Source organism: Phascolarctos cinereus, unplaced genomic scaffold (assembly GCF_003287225.1).
Source record: "Phascolarctos cinereus isolate Bilbo 61053 unplaced genomic scaffold, phaCin_HiC Scaffold_3;HRSCAF=262, whole genome shotgun sequence".
Taxonomy (NCBI): Eukaryota; Metazoa; Chordata; class Mammalia; order Diprotodontia; family Phascolarctidae; genus Phascolarctos; species Phascolarctos cinereus.
This window is the reverse complement of record NW_027555736.1, coordinates 154,605,235-154,622,526: the sequence shown is the minus strand read 5'-3', so window position 1 is coordinate 154,622,526 and position 17,292 is coordinate 154,605,235. Positions and strand designations below refer to the sequence as shown.

At 40.6% G+C, this 17,292-nt stretch overlaps 1 protein-coding gene and 1 long non-coding RNA gene across 2 annotated transcripts in view; one reads left to right on the top strand and one right to left on the bottom strand.

Moving 5' to 3' along the window:
- Positions 1–17,292, top strand: part of LIPC (lipase C, hepatic type) — a 232,190-nt gene that overhangs the window by 157,835 nt on the left and 57,063 nt on the right. Inside the window, exon 2 of the mRNA XM_020981824.2 lies at positions 16,819–17,006. Within this exon, the coding sequence (XP_020837483.1) occupies positions 16,819–17,006 (188 nt within the window). The remainder of the gene's footprint in view (positions 1–16,818; positions 17,007–17,292) is intronic.
- The window catches only part of LOC144456315 (uncharacterized), a 36,735-nt gene continuing 23,310 nt past the window's right edge, over positions 3,868–17,292 (bottom strand). The window contains exon 3 of the long non-coding RNA XR_013485352.1: positions 3,868–4,493. This is a non-coding gene — a long non-coding RNA (uncharacterized LOC144456315). The remainder of the gene's footprint in view (positions 4,494–17,292) is intronic.

The following is a 17,292-nucleotide window of genomic DNA, read 5'->3' as shown; positions in this document are numbered from 1 at the left end:
GGGACCATATAATCTAAACCAGGGGTGGGAAACCTGAAGCCTCAAGGACACATGTGGCCCTCTAGGTCCTCAAGTGATTCAGTAAAAGGGCTGCACTTGAAGACCTAGAGGGCCACGTGTGGCCTGGAGGCTGCAGGTACCACATCCCTGAATTCAAGACCCTTATTTCACAGACAAAGAAACATACAGGAGAGAGGTTAAGTGACTTGATCAATGTCACACTGCAAGAAGCAGGGTTTGAACATGGACCCTCTGACTTCTAATCCAATGTGCCTTCTCTACCATGCTACATTTCCTTTTCACATGGAAAGCCAGAGCACGGTAAGAATATTGTCACTTTTACTGGTGTTTGCCTCTTCCCAAAGAAGAAGATTGAGGGGATAATACAAATAAATAAAACATCTCTATTTGAATTGAAAGAAAAATTAAACTTTTTACACGGTAATCATGTATAATTATTTTTCATTTGTAAACCAGTATAGGTCTTTTAGTATTTCAGAAAGATGCCATTGTATGGACACAGGCTATATTGGGACCTGATGTTCTAAGATGACGCTCTTGACTAAAGAGGCACTCATTCTGCATGTCTGTGCAATCAATAGGTCCCACACCTAAACATCATCCTTTTGATTTGAACCCTTAGCCAATATCTGCAGTCTGTTCTGTGCTTATTAACTTCACGTTCTTCTGGATGCCTTTGATCTAACAAAACCACCCCTCTTCAGATTGGTAGATGGGACTGGTCTGTTGGTGGTAGCCAGCTCAATGTGCTCAATTATTTGAAAGGGTACAAGTGTTTTCTTCAAATTTTCTTTTGTCTCCGTTGCTTATAATTGACCCGTTGTTCAAAAACTCAAAAAACTTCAGAGTTAGGAGGCATCTCAGAGACCATCTGGCCTAACGTATAATCTGAAAAAAAAAATTCCCTCTATACCTCATGGTCATAAAGTCTTCACTTGAAGATTCCCAGTGAAGGAGAGCCCATTACCCTTGGCATTCAGCCTCTTGTTTACCAGGAATCGTTTTCTTGTAGGTGTCTGACTTAGACTTTAAGAGCATCTTACCAGTAGCTCATTTTGACCTTTGGCAAAGGATATTATGTGTGGCTCACACCAACCATTTTACCGTAGTTTTATTAACTCTCTCTCACACCTGCTAATCATCCATTAAATCCAGGCACACACAAAACAGAATTCACCATACAGAAATCACTCAGGGCTGTCCAGCAGTCAGTCCATCAGGGATTTGTATGGCAGTGACCCTTGCTTCGCTACCTGAAGGGCAGACACATTTCAAGGCTTTGCCCTGGGTGAGTCTGTCTTGTCATTTACCCAAACTGTGGCCATAAGGGAAGTCCATGAAACTACTCAGTTAGACAAATGTGACTATGACGGTAGGTCTGGAAGTCACAGCCATAGTATTGAAGGTAGGATTCTTCTATCTTTTTTTTTTTTGCAGGCCTTCAGACCTTGTTAGCAGATCAGGACTAGGAAGACTGGTTGCCACCAGATGAAAAGTATCCACCCACAACTCTCCCTACTGCTAATTAGCTGATAAGGAGAGCAGTTGATTATGGTTTAGTTTTATATTTATTGTACCATTTGACCAGGAAGTTGCAAGTCTCCTGGTGTACGTATAGATAAGGGTATTGGATGAGTAAGACCAGCCTTTGTACAGAGATGAAAGAAGGATCAAAGCATTACATGAGTATTAATGGACATATGGTGCTCAGTCTATTACTTGGTGAAAGGAAATTATAGGAGGAGTAAGAGGAGTGCTTGGTGGTGAGAAATTGAGAGAACCTGAAAAACCAGAGATAGTTCAGAGGCTTAGCCTGGTTTTTCTTCCCCTTAATGGCATGTGAAGAATATTTCCAATATTGGTGCTGGTGTGGATCATTCCTCATGAGCCCATGTATACATAGCAAGTCTAACCATCTGGAAAAGTATGTTTTCTCTGTTCTCTTAAATATCTAGAAATTGTTTGGAAAGGCTAAAGGTCTATTTTTACATGAACTGCCTCCAGTAGCTTAAACCTGTGAGTACATTCCACCTCTGCTTGGGTTTTGATCTCTCTCCCATCACTTACTCTATACATTAACCTCTATATTGGTTAGCCAAGTTAATGGTTACTGCTTTCCACACACAGAGAGCACTGACTTTGTATTTGCAAATTAAAAGGTCAAAATTCTTGAGCACATATGCCTGGAACATTCTTTGTGGGTAAAGAGATGTGAGATCAAAGAGTTCAGTTCTCTCCTCTGATGGTCCCCTGAAAGGAATTACAGTTTCTCTTTTCATTGACTGAATTCTAGATCCATGCATTAAAGGCCATTCCTTTTTTTTTTTTTTGGCTAAGCATTGGGGTTAAGTGACCTGCCCAGGGTCACACAGCTAGTAAGTGTCAAGTATCTGGGGTCAGATTTGAACTCAGGTCCTCCTGACTCCAGAGCCTCTGCTTTATCCACTGCACCACTTTAGCTGCCCCCTTAAAGCCCATTCCTAAATGCTCATAGGTACATTAGTTGATATAAAAACCTCTATTCGAATGAAAACAACGCAAACAAATATGTAAGTACTTATTTACCCACTCATTAGTGGGGAAAGTGCTAGATTTAGAATCAGAGGACCAAGGTTCAAATCCAGACTTGCCCTGTGTAACCATGGGCAAGTCATTGGATCTCTCTAGACCTCAATCTCTTCTTCTGTAAAATGATGAAATAGGGGTAAATAGGAAGGGAAAAGAGAAGGGAATAAGCATTTATATAGCACCCGCTATGTGCCTGGCAGCTAGGTGGTACAGTGGATAGAGCACTAGGCCTGGAGTCAGGAAGATCTGAGTTCAAATCTAGCCACAGACACACACTAGCTGTGTGATCCTAGGCAAGTCATTTATTTTCTGTTTGCCTCAGTTCCTCATCTGTAAAATGGGGACACACCAGAAAAGGAAATGCCAAACTACTCCAGAGTCTCCATCAAGAAAACAGTCAAACACAACTGAACAACAACAACGTGCCAGGTACTTTGCTAAGCAGTCTTGTAAATATTATTTCATTTGGGCCTCACAACAATTCTGCAATTTAAATGCTATTATCCCCATTTTACAGTTGAGGAAACTGAGGTTAAGTGACTTGCCCAGGATTACATAGCTAGTAAGTGTCTGAGGTCAGACTCGAATGACTTCAAGGTACTTTCCAGCTTTAACTCTATGCTCGTACAACTTTCACATCAGGCTTTTGCCCCTCTAAAAACCAGCCTCTCAAATGTCCACCCACTCACTGTAGTTTGACTCATCTATAAAAACAAGGATATAATAATGCATTATTTATCTCATAGGTTACTGGGAGGAAAGTTCTTTGTAAAGGGGGAAATGTCCTTGCTCTGCTTCATCAGTATGAGTTTTTACTATGCTTATTATTAGTGAATCACAATCTATACCAGACAAAAACAGTAATAAAAAAAAGGTGAATTTAACTAGCTCATTATTTCTATACCTCTTATGGGGATGCCTAGGATCTAGTAAAAGATTTTTATTGACTGAAATCTGGATGAAAATGCAAGAAGCAACCAAGCTTTTGTGAATCACCTTCTATCAGTTTGTAAATGGTCTTTTTTTGTTCATTTCCTTTCTATAACAGCTTTGCAGTCACACAATTGACTGGAAGGTACAGAGAACACACAGTGATGTTCCTTGTTGATGACCAAAAAAAAAAAATTTGCCTCTGCAGAACAAATAGTCGTCTTTTATATATGTGTTATGATCACACAAGTTTCCTTGATAAATGCAACCACCAAAGATAACTTTGTTCAGTGACAAAGTGTTAATGATAATTAACACCAGGCAGAGAATAAAACAAGGAGACATATGCTCATTAAAGGTGTTTATCGCTGTAATGAAGGCTGTCCTGCATAGAGTCCAAATGAATGAGGGATGCCTTGTGACTAGGGAGGTCCTAGGTTGTCTTGGTCTAATATGACATGATGCTAACTGTAGGGTGCCAAACATTTCTCATTTAAAAAAAAAAAAGGCCTTATCAATTTACACAGGGAAAACCAAATGGACCAAAAAATATCTATTGTCCAGACAATGAAAAGTTGTTGAATGGCCAGTCCATTGAATTACTCCATCAGTCAACAGATAGATAGATATTGGTGTACATATATATGTGTGTGTGAGTATGTATGTATATATACACTTATATGTATATCTATACACATACTGATATAGAAAGAGCTATATCTATGTGTCTAGATACATAGTTGTAGTTACAGAGATAAATCTAGGATAGTTATTACAAATAGATGATGAGCAAAGTCTTCTTGTTGTCATTGGTGGTGGTGGTCCTTCATTCTTGAAGAAGACCAATGGCATCGGGAGGGTGATATCTTAACTTTCAAGTGAACTGGATTTAAGTGAGGCAGGGCTGTGCAAAGTCATCAGGCTCACTCTTTCCTCCAGTCATCAGAGTCTAATGGCAAGACATAGGTCAGAACCTAAAACAGAATAGAAGGAAGATCATAGATTTAAAGCTGAAAGAGATCTCAGAGGTCATCTGGTCCAATACTTTCATTTTTACACATGTTAAAAACTTAGGTGAATTGGCCACTCGTTCAAGGCCACCCAGGGGGCAGAATTGGGATTTTAACCAAAGTTCCCTTATTCCAGCACTCTTCCCACTACATCATGGTGTCTCTGAGAGCAGGGACTTTATTGCCCTTGGGGAAATAGTAAGATGCATTTAGTGATTCCAAGCTACTCCCTGACACAAAAAGTCGTCTTTACAATTCTGTTGTTTTCCCAGAGATGCCATATGGGTATAAATTTGGAATTCTATGGTCTGTGTGTATGTGTGTGTGTGTGTGTGTCTAGTTGTGAATGACCCAAAGAACAATAAAGAGACACAGTGGGTGTAAGCAGACCATAGCCTATTCCCAACGATGACCTACTTGCGAGAAGTAGTATAAGGGATGTTATTTAAAAAAAAAAAGACTAATCAGAAGAGAGGTGGGTTGGTCAGACAGTGAGGTCAGCAGACAGCTCAAATGTTCTGCAAAATTTAAAAATACCAGAGAAAGACCCAGCTACAGAGTAACTCCTGTGTGGGTCATCTATGGGAGAATATGGAAAAGAATCACATGGAATAATAAGACATCCTATAGGGAGATATAAAGATATCCCGTAGGGAATATAATACAGTGAAAAGAATACAGGATCCAGAGTCAGAAGACCTGGGTTCAGATTTCTGGCTCTGCCACTTACTTCCTGTGTGGCCTTGGGTAAATTACTAAACCACCTTGGACCTCAGTTTCTTCATCAGTAAAAATAGAAGGTATAAACTAGCTGCTTTCAAAGACTCCTCATAGCTCTAAATCCATAATCAAGAACAATGGAGCAAATATCACCATTGATGAGCTCACTGGTTCAATGAAGTATTGAATGCTAGGGTAGGGAGAAGATTCAAAGTTGAGGTCCCTCCTCTTTGCCTCCAGCAAAATTCTGCAAAGGAGTTTCCTTCCAGCTCTGTTGTCCCCAAAATGTCCTTGCTCTGCCCTCTATCCCCTCCTTGTTATGACATTTGAAGCAGAGCAAACAAGGGCTTCTGGGAGAATTGCCATGTGAGACCATTTTGAACTCCTTTGTGAGGCCATTCAAAATTCTAAGCCAGTTCCCAAAACCATAGTTAAGCAGGAAACTAACTGAAAAACAAAATGGTGATCAGGACTGTTCCTTTTATACAATTTCTTACTGTATTTGATTTGTGTAGAAAAATGCCAAAGTAGTATTGTTTGACTCCCCATCTCTGAGGACCCGCCACAAAAAATGAACTGTGAGTCTCCGGAGGCTGTTCTAGTCAGCCCCACTAAAACAGACAAACACATTCCCTCCTTTGATTCAGCAGTCTTTTGTGTTTCAAGCAGAATATGTTACTTTCACAAGGGCCATTGTTGGAAAATACATAAATCTTTCATTTTTCTTTTTCTTAAAAACAAACAAATAAAAAGCCATCATAAACAGAATTGGGGTCCCTCGGGGCTCTACAACAGTGTAGAAGAACAGTGACCCAGCCCTGAACTATATATAATCATTTATTCACAGCTTCTAATGCTGGAAATATCATCATTATTAGATGCTTTCAAATGGAGCCAGATTATACAGTTCCAAACATACTCTTTCAGATAATCTACTCTTTCCTCTCTGGTCTGTGGCAGCCTCCCCAGGTGATCATACATTGGATACGTGAGATGGGGTGGGGTACATGAGACAGAACAGGAAAATAAAGCCAAAAGTGATGTTTGAAAGACCAAACTATACCTACCACAATCATTTTAGAAACAAAAATACCAGAAAATGAATTTGTCCATCAAGGAAGCTAGAAGGCTGCTATGCTGGTTTAATCCTTGTTTTGAGTCATGACCTCTCTCACAAATTGCTTCCCAAGAACCTGTGATTTGTCCAGCCCCTGTTGGGTTTACACTGGTCTGAGGCCCCCTTACTATAATCAGACTTAGAAAGCCACTTCCCCTCTTGGTAATTCCAGCCATTTGCTCTTATAAGAATTCTCCTCAAGTTTACCTCTGTGAAGAAAGAGAGATTGGTGAAAGAAAAATGAAGCCTGAGAATGTGGCTGACAAAATACCGAGAGATTCTTAATAGAAGGAATATAGGGTTCCCTGCCAGGAGGTCTGAATGATTTGGGTGGTAGCATGTTTTTCTTCATGGCAATCCCATGCTTGTTATTTTTTCTCTCATGGACATCCCCAGGTTTCTTTTGCCTTTCCTATTACCAAGAGACTGCTGTTCCAGGCAAATACCTTTTCTGATTAAAGAAACAAAAGTTAATACCTTGTTTACATCTTAGATAACTGGGTAATTACAGGGAAGGGGGGCTTTTTACACGAATTGATTTAAATCCTAAGTGAAGTGGAAGCTATTTCCTATCGGGTGGGGAAGCTGCGGTTTTGAGGCCACGTGCGGCCCTCAGGTCCTCAAGTGCAGCCCTTTGACTGAATTCAAACTTCACAGAACTGGGAAGTTCTGTGTGACTTTGAGGCTAGTTGTTCTGTGAAGTTCAAATTCAGTCAAAGGGCCTCGAGGCCACAGGTTCCCCACCCTTGAATCCCTTTTAACTAAAAGGAATATGTCATGTCAGATGAAACCCATTAGGGATAACAACAATAGTAATAATCAATATCACATGTGTACAGTGCTTTTAGGATTTGAAACCCTTTCCTCACAACAAACCTGAGCTGTAGGTAATGCAAGAATTATTTACCTGTTTTACAAATGAGAAAATTAATGTTCTGAGCACATGAATGACTTGCCCATGGTAATACCAGTAGGAAGTATTGGAGCCAAGATTCAATCCCAGGCTGGTAACACCACCACCACCCCAACTCCAGCGCTATTTTCACCGCAACAAAACACCTCTCTCACAAATAACCATTTCTCTAGGGCTGCAGAAAACATTTTCTTCTTTGCATAGCCATTCAGTTAGAACTGCCTTTAAGCACACATATCCAGTGAATAAGTGCATCTGTTAACTCAAAAAATCAGCTGGGTTGTGAACATTGGTCCCCATAGGACCTTGTCCTGTGTGGAAAGGCTCTTTGAATGACTTACTTTGTCACAGATTTATTTCTTGGAAGAAAACAAAATAGTTTAGATGCCATCCAGGGTGGTGGTGGAATAGAGGCAGAGAAGAAAGCTTTGAAGAGAATCCCATTCCAGAAAGCAACAGACAAAAATAACCACAGCACAGATACTTCTTACTCTGGAATCCACGAAAACAGGAACTTTTCATGACTATAGCCTTTATGAAATAGTAAAAGTTTTTCATAAGTGGAGACCAAAACAAAAATTACACTGAAAATTCATCCATCTCTTCCCACCCATTTTTTCTACTTCTTCTATTTTTCTTTTTTCAATTGATAAATTTTGTTTTAACACATCATGTAACACTCCAGCATGCTCCCAATAGCATCCTAAACAATTTATAATCTCTGAAAACAGTTCCATAAAACAACAGAAAAGAGTGACTTTGATTAAAAAGCTTATGTAATATTTTGGTCATTTTCTATTTGTTAAAAGAAAGAATAGATATATGCTTTATACCTGGTTCTCCCCCGCAAAAAAGCACACTCAGTAATAATCCAATATTAGCTCTCAATTCACTTAACTTTATGGAATACCTAATCCCCAAAGAGCGTCAGGATACTTGAGCAGTTTCCATGAAAGAAGAAATAATCAGCTTTCATTCTGACGGAGGCTTAAGCCTTCCAATCCTATGGTTCTCTTTCATGAATTCACCATGTCCTAAAGCATGTTCAGGTCCCCTCCATTCTAATAAATGCTTGGTCCCACTTAGTCCCACCGTAGCATGGTGTCTTCAGGGCTCTACTGAAAGCCCATTCCCTCATTCGTGAAGGGGATTTCTCTGGGTTGAAAAAATCTGATAACCTTGGAACCTCACCAGTTTCCTTGAAAACAAGGATGTGATTAGTGACGACTGGAACAACCCACTGTAATAGAGAAGCCCCTCATGGTGGATATGAGCAGGCTACAAATCGTTACAAACAAGGAATTGTGCAGAAGTGATATGAAGATTGATATCTCAGAAATGTAAAACTGGAAAGGATAAAATGACCCAGTCGCAGTGAAAGCGAGGGATAACCAATGGACAGACTAGCACTTCACTGAAGGCATCTAGGTCTCTCGGGCTCTCCAATAGTGTAGAAGAACAGTGACCCAGCCCTGAACTATATACAATCATTTATTCACAGTTTCTAATGCTGGAAATGTCATCATTACTCAATGCTTTCACATGGAGCCAAATTATAGTTTCAAACATACTCTTTCAGATAATCTACTCTTTCCTCAGTGAATAGAGTGCTGGGCCTGGAGTCAGAAAGACCTGAATTCAAATCTCGCCTCAGACACTTACTAGCTTTGTGACCCTGGGCAAGTCACTTAACCTACCTCTATCTTGGTTTTCTCAACTTACTTCACCAGATTATTGTAAGGATTAAATGAGATATTTGTTTGTTTTACATTTCCTCAGATAAAAAAATAGTCTGTTCATTATTGAGTCCCTTGTAATTAGTCTTTGATGTGAACCTTATATTTCTCTTGGATCTTGTATGTCAAATTTTCTATTAAGTTTAGGTTTCTTTTTGTAAGAAAGTCCTAAAAGTCTGGCAATTCGTTGAATATCCTTTTTATTTTTATTCCTTTCTAAATGCATATATTGTTCTCTCTTTAACCCAGATTTGATGTGAGTGGGGTTCCCTCTAAAAATCCCTCCTTTATCTTTTTGCCCCTTCCTATTCCTTTGGCCTTTTATTTCCTTCTGAATTTAGAAGACTTTTACACCCTTCTAGATAGACATATATGTATGTATTGTTCCTTCTTTAACCCTTTCCTGATGAGAGTAGAGTTCCAGAACTACCAGCCCTCCCCCCCATCTAATTCCTCTGTTATTAGTTCTTCCTCTCACCTCTCATTTGTATAAGATAATGACTCTTTTTACCTTTTCTTAAATGGTTACTTTTTAGAATCACATCATACTATGATCTACCCCAATCTTTCTTTTGAACTACCCATGTGTCTAAGGTTGTTCAATCCAGGAAACATCACAGATAAAGATCTTGGATCAGGTTGGTCCCTAAAATTGGCTCCCAAATGTGCCTTGGCTCCAAGTGTCTATTTCTCCCCATTTTAGTCAACACTGTAGCAAGACCACCCCATTCCAACAGGTACAGGTGCTCAAAAAAGGCAATCCACCAATCTGTACATAAGGATATAACAAATGTTTTTAACCATTTGGTTGAAAACTCATGTCCTTAGGTTCAACCCAAATAAACTAAATAGGTTCAGCCCAAAGTAAACTAATAAGACTCAGGTACATTGAGCCAGTGCTGATTTTTCATAGTACAATCCAAAGTAAAAATAAATAAAATAATTCAATTTAAAAAGTATCTCTTAAATGATTACCATACGTCAGGCATTGTGCGGGCAAATGATGATACAAAGACAAAAACAAAGTAGTCCCTGCCCTCAATGAGTTTATACTCTATTAGGAGAAATAATATGTACTCAGATAAATACAGAATATATGCAAAATACATAGAAAATGATGGAGGTTGAGTTGGAGGAGACACTAGCAACTGAAGGCATCAGGATAGGTTTCCTGTATAAGATGGCATTTGAGCTGAGCTTTAAAGGAAGATAGGGATACCAAGAGGCAGAGGTGAGGAGGTAGGAGGGTCCTCCACCAAAGAAAATGGAATGTTGTATATAAGAAACAGCAAATAGACCAGTTTGGCAGAAACACAAGTACATAAAGTTTGTGGTAAGTAACATGCTGTAAGTAAGCCTGGAAAGGTATGGATGGAGCCAGACTGTGGGGCTTTGAACATCAGAGGGGTTCGCACTTTGTCCTAGAGTTCATTGGGATCCACTAGAACTTCTTGAGCAGGGAAGTGACACCAGTCTGACACATGCTTTGGGAATATCAATTTGGCAGCTATGGGAAGGCTCCATTAATGAGGGGAGAGACTGGAATAAGGGAAACCAGTTAGAAAGTTTTTGCAATCATTGAGGGGAGAAGTGATGAAAGTAGTGGTCAAGTGAGTGGAGAAGAAAGGATAGATGCAAGATATGCAGTGGAAATAAAATTGATAATATTCAGCAAGATGGATCAGTGAGGATAACTGGTATGAATATTGACACACCAAAACAATTCCTTGGGGTAAAAGCACTAAAGCTTCAGTGGCCTTACTCAGGGTTTTCAGAGTCTGACCCCTTGTTCTGAGGCACTCAAACAAGAAAGCTGTCTTATCCCACAGGGAAAAGAGAATGATGTCTTTGATGTCTTCCTCTGTAACTAAAGAAACTTCTCTCTCTCTCTCCCTCTCCCTCTCTCTCTCTCTCTCTCTCTCTCTCTCTCTCTCTCTCTCTCTCTCTCTCTCTCTCTCTCTCTCTCTCTCTCTCTACACACACACACACACACACACACTCACACATACTCTCACTTTCTCTCTCACATACACACACTGTCTCTCACACACACTCTCTCTTACACACACACACTCTCTCTCACACATACACACACTCACATATACTCTCACTTTCTCTCTCACACACTCACACACATTCTTCTCTCTCTCTCTCTCTCTCTCTCTCTCTCTCTCTCTCTCTCTCTCTCAGTCCTCATATATCATGTCTCTCCTCTCCAATCCATCCTTCATAGCTCCCAAAACTAATTTTCCTTAAAAAACAGACCTAACTACATCCCTCCAATAGCTCCCTAGTTCCTCTATGATAAAATACAACCTTATCTTTTTGGCATTTAATGCTCTTCACAAACTGACTCCAACCCGGCTTTGCAGCCTTACTAGAGATACATTATTCCTGTTCATGTACTCCCTGGTCCAGTCAAACTGACCTTACTGTTCCTCAAGTTGTACTACATCTCCCACCTCCATGCCATTGACTGGGCTGTCTTCCAGGGCTGGAATGTGCTCTTTTCTTATAATTACCTCTTAGAATCCCATTTCCTTTAAAATTCAGCTCAAATGCCACCTTTTTCATGAGGCACTGATCCACACCGTGAGTGCCTCTGTCTCTTCAATATTACTTCATATTTATTTTTACATATTTTATATATTCTTTTATAAGTACATATCATCTCTCCAAATAGAATGTAAGCTCCTTGAGGGCAGATGCTATTTCATTATTGGTTTTGTATCCCCAGCACCAAGCACAGTGCCAGATACATAGTGAGTACTTATTAAACCCTTACTGGATTGATTGACTGGTGACTGGCAGGTGAACGTTTGCCCCCCTGTTAAGATGCCTGAGCTCCCTGTGAATCCTACCATCTGCGTGCATGTTTAGAAAAGTCACATTGGGCTCCATGAATTTATCTCACTGACCCAGGAGAGTCATTCAGATTCTCATTCACATTCCCCTCTTCACAAAGGATGGTACATTTCATACTGTAGTTAGAGTGAAACTCATTGCCCCTTGCTGGGAATTAATAACCTTTAGAATTAATAACTGTGGGGTTTGAAAATCAGTTTCATTAACACCCCCTTCTACTGTATAGCTTCATCATCCCTCAATATATCTGTCCCAGAATCCCAATATTTATTTTAAAAGAGAGAGAGAGAGAGAGAGGAGAGAGAGAGAGAGAGAGAGAGAGAGCCCGTGCACTCCCTCCATTACCACTTTGAATATGAATATCCTAACTGAAAAGAGAGACATGGGATTGCATCTGCCCCATCATCGACAGGGAAATCCATGCTTTTTCTGGAGGGGTAGCAACAATAATGGTGATTCATATTTAATATGTGGTGATTTTGCCAAATGCTTTCTTCACGAGATTGCTGTGAGATAAATTGCTGAGGCCCTGCTCAAATTAAGGGAGCTGGGATTCATATTCAGATATAGATTGGCCTAGATGACTCCAGAAATCCTGTGATTCTTAAGTACTCTTATACACTTCCTCCCCTCCCCCATTTTACAGATGAGACTTGCCCAGAGCTAGTAAATTGCAGAAGCAGGACCGCTTCCAAATCCAGCGCATCTTCCCAATAGAACAGAGTGATGAGCTTTTTCTTTGCCATGCCTTAGGCCTGTCCCCTAATGATGGAGTATAAACTATTACCCATGTGGAGGTCACAGCCTCCAGTTTCCCTGGAAATAGTGAGGCTTTATCCAGAAATTACAGTAATTGCCTGTGTATAAATACATGTGTTTCACTGAGTTCTGTATAACATTATTGTGAGCTATTATCTCTCATTATTATAATATATCATGTAATAGGATGGTATTCCCACTTGGGTTGAACCTGTCCTCAGCCCTCGTCAGGATCTCTCGTCCATGACCCCGTCCATCCCCTCCACTCTGGCTTTAGCTGCCTCAGTACTCAGACTTGGCCCCAAAGGCAGTGGCCAAATTGGCCTTCTTGCTGTTACTGATGCATGGCTGGCAGTTCCCTACCTCTATGCCTTGTATAGGATGTCTCTTTTGCCTAGTTATGCTCCTCTTTGATTCCCTAATTTCATTCAAATCTCAGCTCAAATACCATATCCTACATGAGGCCTTTTCTGATCTCCCCTACCCCCCAAATGCTAGTGTAGTGACTGTACTTATTTTGTGATTATTTATAGAGCACGTACAGACCATTCTGCAGACCTATAAAGCGATTTTTGTGTAATGTGAATTGGCTTGTAGATGTGCGAAAGAGAGGGAGGGAGTGGGGTAGGAAGGGGGCCAGGCCCTAGAGGGAGGGAGCTAACACATGGAAGTTCAAGGACACTGTCCAGTAGTAGCCAGAGCATGTGACTATGACCTATGACTCCACAGAAGAATGTAAACTACTTTGAATAAATGTAAACAGAAAAAAAAAAGCTCCAACTATGTCATGGGAAGACTTACATGTTATCCTAGGCCATCCCTAGCAATATGCCTCCTTTGTTCTGTCTCTGTATAAAACCTGACCTGGCCTTAGGACCTTCAGGCCTCTTGCCACCAAGGACAGGTCTTGTGAGTAAAGTTCCCCAGACCACCCAATTAATCCTAACAAACCTACACTCATACAACCAAGCTGGCCTGGGCCCCTCTTTCTTCAGAATCTCAGTATTCTTTTGGAGGGCCTGTGTCCCCGCAATTGGCAAATCAGGGCCTCCTTACAACTGGTGTAGCTAGCGGGATAGTGCACCCCTACACAAATCTCGTGTCCTTATAGACACGTTGGGGCCTGGAACAGAAAAGCAACAGCAAGAGGAAAAGCCTGTTGGCAGGACAGGCAGAATGGCCAAAGTTCTCCCCTCTCTGTGCTGGAAGTCTCAAGGCAAGCCCCTCATCCTGCAGTGCTGGTGGTCTCTCCAAGCATCTGTGTTCTGCTTTCATTTGGAGGGGTGTTTTGGACAGGGGGAGAGAGAGTGGGGAGGCAGCAGCCGAGGAGCAGGAGGGGGCAGGGAGCACAGTACTGCACAGTAAAATTAGCATAAGTGGGTTTTTTTTAATATGGGTTTCTTTCAAAATTATTTAAGTAAAGTTGAATTTGCTTGATGCAATTTATTTAACTTAATTGTATTATCTTCCCTAACTGAATATAAGTTACTGGAGGGCAAGAACAGTTTCATAGATGTCTTTGAATTCCCACACAGTAGGCCCTTAATAAATGCTGGTAGATTCAGTCAATGTCAGTAAGTTGATAAACATTAATTAAGCACCTACCATAGTGCCAGGCACTATGCTAAGAGATGGACTGATTCACTCTGTAGTCTTTTCCCACTAATTACCTGAGATAGCCTCTATCATCTGATTTCTCTGCTCCTGCCTCTGGCATATTAAGCACTACTAAAGAAAAAAAATCACAAAATGGATCTGATTTTACCCCCCCAAAATCTATGGTGCCAGTTACTAACTAACCTTAGCCTTCATTACTACTCAGTAAAAATTTTTTTCTACTTTTTTGATTCCCTATCTCATTCCCTACAGTTACTGTTTCAAACTTTTTCCTGTTCCTCAATTCCCCAGCACCTCCCCACCTATACAACTAGACTTGGCCACTTGCTTCCCTGAAAAGACTGAGGTGTGCAGTGGTTTTCTCAATTCCCTTTATCTACTTCTCAATAGTCCTTGGAGTCACAATCCGTTCTCTCTCTTTTCTATACCCTCTACCCATGCCCGAGATGGCTATGGAAGAGCAAGTGAGGCTGATGATGTTGTGCGACTCTGCCTCACTTAAATCCAGTTCACCCACAAGTCAAGACATCCCCCGTGATATCATTGGTCCCCTTCAAAAAAGGACAAATGACACCTGTGCCCTCGAACTCCTGACCCACCATGATCTTGCTCCAACAACTTTGGTATCTTTTACTCTTCTTTTTCCTTGATCAGTCACCAAGAGCTTTGGATTCTAACCTCCACAAATATTTCTCAAATCCATGTATGCCCCATTCTCTATCCATACCATCTGCATCATAGTTAAAGTCCTATTTACTATATACCTGTTCATGCCCCAAAATTGCCTTGTATTTATTTTTGTGTATACTTAAGTGCCTGTCTCCCCCAAGAGAATGTAAACTACCTTATGGGCAGAGAGTGTCTCAGTTTTGTCTCTGTATCCCCAGTGCCAAGTATAGTTCCTGGCATGTTGCCATCTGTTATTAAATGTCTGTTGATTGAGTCACACGACTGACAAACATCTTCCTTAAACCTAGATCTATTCATGTCACTCTGTTCCTCAGACTAAAATTTCAAGGTCCTTGGCCTGGCATTTAGGGTCCTCTACATCTTATAATTCTAAGTGGCACAATGGATAGAGTGCCTACCCTGGAGTCAGGAGGACCTGAATTCAAATCCAGCCTCAGACACTAACTAGCTATGTGACCCTGGACAAGGCACTTAACCCTGTTTGACTCAGTTTTCTCATCTGTAACATGAGCTAGAGAAGGAAATGACAAACCACTCCAGTATCTTTGCCAAGAAAACCCCAAATCAGGTCATGGAGAGTCAGACACAACTGAAATAATACAATAATATGTTACAGTTCTAGGCTTATTTTATCCTGATTTCTCTCATGTGCCCTATAAAGGCTTTCATATCTGAAGTATTAGAGTATGTGTGGATATTACAGCACTCACAAGAGGTCAGGCCTAGAGAGTCACTCTAAAGTAGCCAAAGTAAGTTACCCTATGCCCCACACATGCACAACTTGGATTTTCCAATACTTTTGTTTTCAGTGTTCTCAAGATCTGGGTAGCTCTCACACAACCCACCCCACTGCCTCCTTCACCGACGGTATTCCCTAACTCAAAAATCACTTACTTCAGAAAATCTTCCTTGATCTCCCCAGTGGGTAAGGCCCTCTCCTCTTCCCAGACCTTGGACTGCACATAACACTTGATGTGCTTCTCTCTTTAATCAGATGTCATTTCATATGGTTATTTGTGTATGTGCTCCTGAAGGGAAGACAGGGGCCATCTTGTATCTAAATTCTGTATTTCACCCAGCCAAGTACAATGCTTTGCATGTAGTAAGCTCTTGATAGATGTTTGTTAAAATGAAATGGATAAAATATGATTTCAGTCTTTTCCCTCACACTGAATTTGGAATGACAAGACCTGAGTTTGAATCCCACCTTTGTCATTTACTACCTTGTATGATAAAAGAAACATCACTCAATTTCTCAGGGCCTCAGTTTCTTCCTTTATAAAATTAGGTAATTGGACAAGATGACTTCTAAAGTCCCTTCTATCTCTAGATTTATGATCCTATAATCTTATAACCATGAATACTGCTTCATACTCTGTGGAATACAGCTGGCAAGGTCTCCAAGCTGAGATGGTCAATGGAAGGAAAACTTTTATAAATGATATTGTCTGGTATGACCATCATGTTTAAATTATTATTGCTTGTAAACATATTATACGCTACTGCAAGAAAAAAGGAATAATGTGCCATGAGTGCTTATTAATGATGCCAAGGGAGAAATTACTCTGAACTTCAACATTCTTGTCCAAGTGATGAAATGGATATCTTGTACTTCACAAATTCAGGTATAATTACTTGTGTTCTTAGTACCTCCAAGTATTTGGAGAAACTCAATTCAATTCAATTCAGCAATCATTTATTAAGCTCATAGTCTGTGCTAGGCATTATGCTAGGTATTGAGGGTACAAATAAACCAATGAAACAATCCCTTCCCTCAAGGAGCTTACATTCTACTATGCAACTCATCTAGTGATCTGGACAAGAGTGGATGAGATGTGAGGTTTACCACAATTCCCTGACCTTTTGTTCCAGAAGCAGCAGGGAGTAGCCCTCAGAACATGGAAATGGAGAAAAAGTTCCTCAAGACAGAGACCAGGTTCCTCTTCCTCTCCAGTAAAAATGGCGACAGCTGCCAGATTCAACTTCATCATTTAGACACACTTGACAAGTGCAGCTTCAACTCATCTCTCCCTCTGGTGATCATTGTCCACGGATGGTCGGTATGACATTCTAATGTCTTTTCTCCCTCTCTCCATATCCCTTAGTCTTCCAACTTCACAAAAAAAAGAAAATCTGTTTTTTCAAGGAGTAGTACCACTTTCTCCCCCCAAAGAAAGGTTAGGCCTTGCTTCTCAAAAGGAGATGGGAAGCCCTGGAGAAGGCAGTAGATTAAGAACTCCCAGTGAGATGCTGAAGTCCAATTAAGCAATTAGGCTGTCATATGGCAAGACTCATGCTAGAGATGAGCTTTCCGCTTCCTGGATCCTGGCCAGCAGATTTGGAGCA